The 9,700-nt window shown below is 31.8% G+C and overlaps 1 protein-coding gene and 1 long non-coding RNA gene across 2 annotated transcripts; one reads left to right on the top strand and one right to left on the bottom strand.

Annotated features, from left to right (window-relative positions):
- The first annotated feature begins 296 nt into the window (after nucleotides 1-296).
- Nucleotides 297-7,005, top strand: mRpL24 (mitochondrial ribosomal protein L24). The gene is made up of 6 exons (XM_089709595.1): nucleotides 297-458; nucleotides 534-709; nucleotides 1,404-1,521; nucleotides 2,700-2,840; nucleotides 3,952-4,083; nucleotides 6,845-7,005. Exons 1-6 carry the CDS (start codon nucleotides 363-365, stop codon nucleotides 6,941-6,943), a joined length of 762 nt encoding a protein of 253 aa, XP_089565721.1. The 5' UTR covers nucleotides 297-362; the 3' UTR covers nucleotides 6,944-7,005.
- Nucleotides 7,006-8,145: 1,140 nt separating this feature from the next.
- Nucleotides 8,146-8,927, bottom strand: LOC149478271 (uncharacterized). The gene is made up of 2 exons (XR_016317425.1): nucleotides 8,648-8,927; nucleotides 8,146-8,380 (listed from the first exon to the last, which is right to left on the bottom strand). It is a non-coding gene; the product is annotated as an uncharacterized LOC149478271 (long non-coding RNA).
- Between the last annotated feature and the right edge of the window lie 773 nt (nucleotides 8,928-9,700).

Here is a 9,700-nt window from a genome sequence, read left to right as displayed (position 1 = left end):
TTAATTGATTTGACAGTTTAATATGTATTGTCTATGGATTTGACAATAGTTTGACAGCATTCAATAAGATTTCAATGCTTATTATTATTTTGATAATGTACCTCTCGTAGCTTAGCCACCATATAAAAGCCTTGCAAATGTAGTTCGTAAGAATGAAGTTTTAAAACAATATACAATTTTAAAGAAGCATTTTGAAGTAAATATAGATTTCATCCACAAATTTGAAATAAATACTTGGTCTGTTGAACGCATCTGGTTATTATTTTCGGTGTGACAAATGAGAATCTCATTGTGATTTGTGACTTTGACAATTGGAAAATTGTAAATTCGATTGAAAAAGTGGGTACGAAAATACAAAAACAATGCGAATATTTAATTTCTTGTCCAAGAAAGTGGGAGATTTGACTTTGAAATATTCAAATCTTCCCGAATCTTATGTGAAACGGAGCTTTGAACAGGTAGGTACAGTCTTACTTTAATTATTAATGTCTGTTTTATAACGCATAACCTAAAAATTCTATGTATATTTTCAGGTGTATTGGAAAAATCCGAAAGGTTATCCGCAGTACACCGCGGCTCAGGTTGCCCGCAAGAAGTTCCGTTTTACCACAAATAGACCGTGGACAGGACAATTCGCGCGTCAGAATGAGCGCGGAACACTGAGGAAGAAAGTATTTGTTGAGCCTGTTGGAGAATGGAGTTTCTTCAAGTACGTAATAAGTACACTTATTTTACTACTGTTTATTTAATTGATCACTTTACAGCGGTATATTCAAACTACTTAAGTAAAAATATGTAAAATAAATTCTTTGTATGTAGGATGACGAATAGTCAACATATTTAATCTTGTGGTTTTTTTATAAATTATTTATGTATGCTTCTGAATGTTATAGAATTCAATATATTATCAGCAATTTGTCTGGACCTTTATGTGAGGAATTTTATGTGCATGAAGTACAGATAAAAAATATAAGATTTCATTAATTACTAGCTATCACATCAGACATTGTTCTGATTAACAAAAATGTTAATTTTTTTAACCAATTTGGTCAAGTAGTTCTCGAATTTCATGCTTAGCAACATTTGGTGGTTCATTTTTATTATTAGATTGGATACTTATCTAACAAAGTGATAGATTGCGATGATGAATAAATTAAAAAAAAAATTTTGGTTGTTTGTAAAGTAGGTTTACGATCGAGATGTTTACGTGATAACGTGTTATTGGTGGCAGCGCTCGAGATGAGACGGGAGATTGGTCCGTCTCTCTCTCGTTATACCTGCGATCGCACTCGTGAGGTTTTGGTGTGACACAAGTTTCTGAACATGTCACCCGACTAAAACGATTTTAAAAACGTTATCACGTTAAAAAAAAAAAACTTACAATGTTAATATATATTTTTCAGGGGCGACAGAGTTGAGATTATGGTTGGAAAGGACAAAGGGAAACAAGGTATTGTATCGCAAGTGATACAGGAAAGGAACTGGGTCATTGTGGAAGGGCTGAACACACATTTGAGAGTTGTAAGTATGATTATTTTATAACATTAATCTAAAATGCCTTAATATTGTGCGGATTACACAAAATTTAAACAGGAATAACTCGTGGCTTGAAAAAAAGTATCATCTAAATTGATTCACTCAGTTAAGAGTTCTTAGGAAAGAAACACGAAATTTGAAGATAAAACAGAATGTTTGTTCCGGTCTGGATACTGGATAGTTATAGCAAAATTTGCAATATCAAGTATTTCAAGTACTTTCCCTCTAGGGCCCATCGAAGAATTTTTGATTGAAAAATGGTATATCACTACATAGTATAAAACAAAGTTGCTTTCCCTGTCCTTATGTCCCTATGTCCCTTTGTATGCTTAAATCTTTGAAACTACGCAACGGATTTTGATGCGGTTTTTTTTAATAGATAGAGTGATTCAAGAGGAAGGTTTATATGTATAATAACATCCATTAAATAGTGGAGAAGTACTGTTATTTTTGAGGTTTCTAATGTGATGTCGTAAAAAATTACATTTTTTCTGCTTACATTGCAAACGCAGGCTGAACCCTACGAGTTTTATCAAAATAATGTACTAAGTATTATACACATTGAAAAGGTCTACAGAAAAGTCCGCGATGGTATATGTCTATCTCTTATGGATAACCCACAATAACTTTTTTTTATCATTTACTTTTTACGACAAATAATGGCTAATTTTCGATGCGATTTTAACCAATACAGCATTAATCCTTAACCAATTAAATACCTTGAATACATTGTTCATTTAATATAGATCTATATGGCCCTTTACACCGTATGATTTAAGTGAATATTTTCGAAGATATTACAGATTTAAAAATTGCCGGACGTAGCGTTTGCGGCGGCACCGGCCGGCCGCCCGGCTATCTATTTTATACCCGTGCGAAGCCGGAGCGGGCCGCTATGTTTTTATATACAACGTTCACAGTTTTTCTGTAGTGTATTTAGTATCAGCATTGCACCCGTGCGAAGCCGGGGCGGGTCGTATTATATAAGTAACTAGGTCATTGCCTTAGCTTTGCTTTAGTTTTTTAAATTTAACTAATTAAATCATCCTAATTTATACGGAGACAACTTTCAACTTATGAAAATCATTAAAAACCGTTCAGCTGATCTTGGATTCACACAGCATAATTTATACAGTTTAATCAATTAATTTTTATTCCTTTAGGTGGGCAAAGACAAAGACTTCCCAGGCATAGTGATACAGTCAGAAGCCCCATTGCTAGTCACCACAGGAGTTAAACTTGTCGACCCAGAGAGCTTGAAACCTACAGAAATTGAATGGAGGTTTACGGAAGAAGGCGATAAGGTAATATTGTGTTAAGAAATAAACAATTTGTTATAGTAGAATGGGACCAGGGTCGATTGGGATAATCGAAAATTCGGATAATCAGACTTAAAGAAACACACAGAACAAACTTTTTAAGTTTAACAAACTCAGTTCTACAATACTAGATACAATTATATAACAGGAAAAAACTAAATGTAATATATCTGGCCTTAGACTTGTTTTAACAATAAAAATTGTTTGAGTTTTAATTTTTTTTATAATGCTTAAGGACCAATTCGGATTATTGGCGGTTCCGTTAATCAGCGTTCTACTGTAATTAAATATTCTTAATTTATGTACTATTAGATTGAGCGAATAAACGTTAAAAACCCATTTATTTAAATAACCAAGATTGCTCTTGAAGTTTTAGTGAAAAAATTCAAATATTTATAAACGGATTGAAAAATTGTGCAGTAGTTTTTGAGTTTATCACAGACAGACACTTGTGGTGGAAAACTATAGTCGAGCCAATTTAATAGGCAACATTTGACGTCTATCAATTTTATCTTCGAAGAGAGGTAACCTGCTTAAAAACATCGATAAAAGTGAATTAATCGATACGGATTTGAAACATTTGTAAATCGAATTTATTAATTTATGATGATTTTTGTTCACAAGTAATCAATGCATTCGATTCTAGATGTCAGATCTCGATTTTTAGAGTAACATCTCTGGTATTTAAAAAGAAAAAAAGTTTATTGACACAAAATTGTAGCGACGTCAGTTCTTCAATTCAGAAATTGTTTATTATGTGTAGAATGGTTCATCAGTAAAATGAAATCTTAAAATTACTTGTATCGGTCATTATTATTATAAATATGTAATCGTTATTGAAAAAAGTTAAGCAAATGTGCAGATCTAACAGAAAGAAATATCATGTTATTCTATGTTGTCGTTACTAGGTTACGTTGTTGAATTTTGTTGAACTGTCAAATGTTGCCTATTAAAATGGCTCTACTATATATGTTATGTTTAGTGAAAATCCAGACATGAATTAAATTTTAAAATAATTAAATTTTGGAATTTTTACATTCCTTCTTATTCTTACTCTTTTTGTTTTTAATTAACTATACTTACTATAATTAAACAGGTCCGCGTATCAACATCAAGTAGCAGAATAATACCCATACCAAAATCAGCGGAAGAAACCGTAGACTACAAAAGCAAAGATCTATACATAGAGAATGTAGACAAGGATACAGTTGCTGCGGAGGCCGCCAAGGTAAATATTATAAACCATAGATAATTGTTATTGGACATAAAAATACAAAGTATTACTAGTGGTCCGCCCCGGCTTCGCCCGTGGTATGTTTAAACTATCCTATATTCCTATCTCTCAAGTTGGATCGAACTGCACATGTGCGAATTTTATTATACATAATCGGTTAAGTGGTTTAGGAGTCCATTGAGGACAAACATTGTGACACGAGATTTATATATATTAAGATACTCGACACGGCGAAACATGATCCCTATGACACTGACAGTTATTCCCAAGATACAACCTTGTTATGGCGTTACCATTGAATTAGAAACGAATTGGAGGCGTCAAAAAATCGCATTTATTTATTTTTACGTAGCTTTATTCCATTGCAACGATATTCCGTTGGAGTTATAACAATTCTTAACGTTTACGAGAAATTATTTCAATCTGACTTTACTTTGACGTCCTGCAAAACTTACATCGTTTGTATTTATCGACTAGTGCGGAAAGTATCGATAAACAAAATATGTCGATAATGGAATGAGTGCATATTTTTAAAACCAAATAGTGAAACTATACTTGAAAAATATACATTTACCTATGTTATCTAAAAATTTTCAGACAAATTAAACTCAACTTAAACTCAAACTTTTATATTTTATTCAATTAGACTTCTTCTAGAACTTAGAAGCACTTTTGAAACGTCATTACATATTTTTAACATTTACCATACCATTAAAATGGAGACATCCATTTTTATGATAAAATATACACCAGCGAATACGTGTTTAACGGGTTAAAAATAACGAAAAAAGGATAAGGTGCATTTTTAATTTTTGGATAACTCGTTTTGCTTACCTACTTAATCTATGCTAAAAAACTTAAATTAATACAACAGCAGCATAATAGACGATAAAAATTTGAGTTAAAAACATTGAGATAATATGAATATGGAGCAGACACCACGAACAAAATCTGTGCGCCAAGATGGCGGCGCGGGGCGCGCGAATGACGGCTAGACAGTCATAGATTATGCGATGTCACTGACTCACCGCTATAGAGGCGACACTTTGTTTCTTTCTGTCTATTTTATTGGGTGCCACTCCTTACATGCACGTTGACTTGAAATTTTCTTTGTATGTACTTACTTAATATTTATTTTAGATATAAACTGACTTTACTACGCGGGGCTAACAATATCTGGCATATAATATAGGATGAGGAGGTTCAGTCAGGGCTATGGGAAGTTTCATTCCTTACAAATTGAACCTTTTTTAGAAAAAAAATAAAAGCCGTGTAAAAATTGTGTTTATTTATATTTAGTTCATCATCCTCAGAACATGTTCCCGGCTCAGAAATTGCTTGTATTGTTCCAGTACTATTGTAGCACACCTTCGGCTAAAATAAATATAATAATAATAATGTTAGTGATGGCTAAAAAAATATTTTATTTGTTATACAAATCCGTAAAATTTTATTATTATTACTTACTAACATCAATACAAGGAACAGCAGACTTCTTTGGAATACGCCTTCCCGCTTTTGTGGTATATTTATCCTCATCGCGAAAATGCAATGAACAGACGCAAGTTCTATCGGATGGTAACCAGGTTTCTTCACTGCGGTTGTTTTGGACAAATTTTACCCATTTTTCCCTTTCTTCACGGCCCAGACATGGAAACCTTGAATAGAAAAAATATTAATCTCTGAACTAGCGGTCCGCCCCGGCTTCGCCCGTGGTACATATTTCGCAATAAAAAGTAGCCTATGTTTTTTCTCAGGGTCTAAAGATTGTCTGTGCCAAATTTCATCAAAATCGGTCCAATAGTTTATGAGCCTATTTATTACAATCAAACAAACAAACAAATTTTTCCTCTTTATAATATTAGTGCAGATAAATAAATAATAATTCAATTATACGTTCAAGTCAGTAGCTTATACAATATCAATTAAAATTGATTAAAATCAATTAACAAAAAAAAATTGGTGATTAAGTAATTGATTTTCATATTTCATGATTTCACCTTTTTTCAATTAACAACCAGTCTATGCTTTTCTAAATATGTAAAATTATTATTTTATACTATAAAAATATACGCCAGCAAATATTACTAACAACACTTATTTCATGCCCAATGTCATATCTTAAATTTTTAATCTATGACAAATGACGCAAAATGTCGCCCGCCAAAAATTTTGTTCTAACTAAGTTTTAAAAATTATTATCTAGTTACTTACTGATTGAAAAGTTATTCCTTTGCACTTTTCCGTATTATTTGTATTATTTGTGCAATATCGTAACACACACGTAGGCATATTTGATGCGTTTCACTTTAAAACAAATAAAAAATGAGCGTGACGTTCGCGCCAATGAGCGAGCAAGCGACTGAGTGCAGTTACGCCACATGACGTATGTTGAGTGGAACATAAGTGGTGTAGGCGGTATCGTCTCCATATTCATATTATCTCAATGGTTAAAAATGCAGTTTATAATATTTGTAAAAACATGTTTACCGACGTGGCTGAATGCAAACCACTTCTTTGGCTATATAAAATAGTAGAGTATCGACACGACCCATCATACAAATCATCACTAACACGAACTGTCATAGGAATCAAGGTTCGCCGTGACGTTTATAATTAAAAGAACTAGTATTTTCTTAAAATGAGCAAAAAAAACAATATTTATTCGGTATTCTTTAGTTGTAATCGTAAAATCTTTACTATTTTCAGTTTTCCGTGTATATTATTATTATTTAATTATTTTATTTACTTTCAGATAACTTTCGCGCCAAAACTATGTACATTTGAAATGGACATAATGGAGTCTATGGGCATCAAAGAGGACAAAGTTCCCGCTAAATCTTATTGGTATTAAATAATTTAGTTATGTTAGATTAGTTGAAATTATCTGTGTAAATATAATTTTTGAAAACTGAACGGATTTTTATTTGTTGTATATTTGAAAATTTTATTTGTTCCTGGAGTTTTAACTACAGTGAAGGAATTGAATTAAAAAGTTTTTTATCCCCTATTGAATTTGGATAGTTTTATTGTAAAATGTAAAGAATAATAATACGATAATATATACACTTTTTGCTTGCTACGGTATTGACTGCGCAGATTTTAAGTTTCAACTGATTTTGTGCAGTTAGATGCATCAGATTTCAATTACGCTGTTTTTCGTCACTCGCCTCTTAATTTGACGAACATTCGTACGACATTTGCGAGGATAATTTGATATTTGCATACGAAATTGAAGGCCATTTAAGACAAGAAAATAATAGGTAAGCGCTATCTGTCAAACTAATGCAGACAAAAGAGACCTCGGAGCAAATAACAAGCCTGGAGAAGTAACAATTAATTGAACGTTTCTTATATAGTGGCTCTCTTTTATTCAATACCCTAATTAATGCGATAGAAAGAGACAACACACTGTTATCTGCTTGGCATTCAAATCCACATGTAGCCACTTTTTGTTCTAAAAAGGTAGTGCTTGCCTTTACTTTATCGAATACTAAAATATCGATAAATAAAAAAATTAAGTTATAAAATTGCTTGAAGATAATTTAAGATTCGTTTTTTTTGAATTATGGATAGGTAATTTCAAATTTTAAGATTCGTTTAATTTGGAATTATTCATTTACGATGCGTATTGACTGCCTTGCATTGTATGGTAGTGGTATTTATAAAAAAATATTATTAGGTAGTTATTTCGGTTTAGGTTGTTTTTATGGTTTCGTAAAAAGGTACGTATTTTTTCCTGTTTTCATAGATTCATTCATAGAATTATACGGAACCCTTCGTGCGCGAATCTGACTTCCACCTAGTTGATCTTTTTACAAATCAATAGTCGTATCCTACTAATATTATAAAAGCAAAAATATATAAGAATGGACATATTTTGATACTCTTTCACGTAAAAACTACTGAATGAGTTTTTATGGAACTTTACAATTATATAGTTTAAACATCAGAATAACATATAAGCTACAATTTACCACAGGAAAATAACTCATTCCCACAGGAAAAAATTGGTACAAGTTTAAAATAAATTGCTTCAAATAAAACAAATAAACATTTATTTTTTTAACAACATTTTATTTCGATACTTAATTACCAAATTACAATATTTATTATTTAAAATAGATGCCACCTTAAACTTGTGGCACAGCATCTCTGCAAATCACTTTACTTTTCTTCCCGTCTGATTCGAAATGATTTGAACAAGGCCGAGAATGTTTTGAAGGCTTCCAATTTTTCCTGTGCTATAGCTTTAACTCAAACATCTTTTAATTGTTCTCAAGCCAGAAACCTGCAAATAACAATAAAATCCATACTTAAATACCTTTTTTTTCTCCTAACCTAAAGCAGTCATTATCAATGAAGTACTTCGTTCCTACTCAAGTATCGATAATTGCACAACACTATGGAAGTTATATTTTGCATTTTTTATAAAAACTAAGCTGATTATGATTTCATTTCAATGATTACGGTTAGATAAAACATAGATGATTAAGAAAATAAGGTAAATTAACTTATTTATCATACAATTAACAAAAAAATTGATCAAAACACTAACCTGTGAAATGACAAATTTCTATCTTCGTCCGATTTCACATTACTACGGCTTTTACAGCCGTAAGCAACACAAGCCATGTTATCTTTAGTCAATTGTCTTTTCATAAAATAACAAATTAAACTAAAACACTCGTTTTTCACTTCAAAAATAATAATTAAAATCACCATGCGTCCGTGACCAGACTGGTCACTGAAACAAATTGACATGGGCACATGTCATTTCAAACTGTCGAACTGACATATATCTGTCCTCTTTTTTCGCATGACATTTTGCCATAAGCCAAAAAAGCCAAACTAGTGCTATATTGTTCAATTATTAATTGTTACTTCTCCAGGCTTGATAATTGCTCCGAGAAAGAGACAAATACGTAAACATTACCACAGATAATACAATAAAATAAATAATAAATAAAAAATACGTGTGTCACTCGAGGACTGCCGCGGTTGCGCTATTGCATAGCATCGCATCGCTGTGCCGGTTGAAGTGGGAGAGTTAGGTTTTTTCGTTACGGAATTTTTACATTCGGTCGCCGCGCTCAAAATCTGAGATAAAAGCTATGCAATATCTTAATAATTTATTTCATAAACAGAGGTCCATATTAAATTTTGTTAGTCAAATTAATTAAATTAAAATTTATGTTAGTATGATTGGCTGATATCTAAAATTGTTTTCTGCGCATCGGATCGTAGGTACGATGTTCCGAGCCGCCATTAAGTTTGAATCGTACTGTATCTATAATTTTGGTAAGAATTTTTTTTTTTGCGTCGTAGGGTATACAATTGTATGTAGGCAATGTAATTAATTTATGTAATACACAGACTAACTCTGTGGTCAAAAGGTGTCAATCTTATGAAACTAATTTAATAGTTTCATAAAATCTTTTCAGATTTCTAAAAAGAGTGCAGTAACAGGTACATTTACAAAATGAAATTGTTTTCATAATAATTTCTACTACATTCTCGCATTTATAGTTATGTTAAAGAATTACGTCAAAAACAATAACAAAGTGATTATTGGTGTTTTCACAAGGGCTTAGCTAAGTTATAATTGATA

This window comes from Colias philodice, chromosome 22 (assembly GCF_061535455.1).
Source record: "Colias philodice isolate Cphi_HAF_F1 chromosome 22, ilColPhil1 Martin Lab GWU primary, whole genome shotgun sequence".
NCBI lineage: Eukaryota > Metazoa > Arthropoda > Insecta > Lepidoptera > Pieridae > Colias > Colias philodice.
This window is presented reverse-complemented; position numbering and strand designations above follow the sequence as displayed.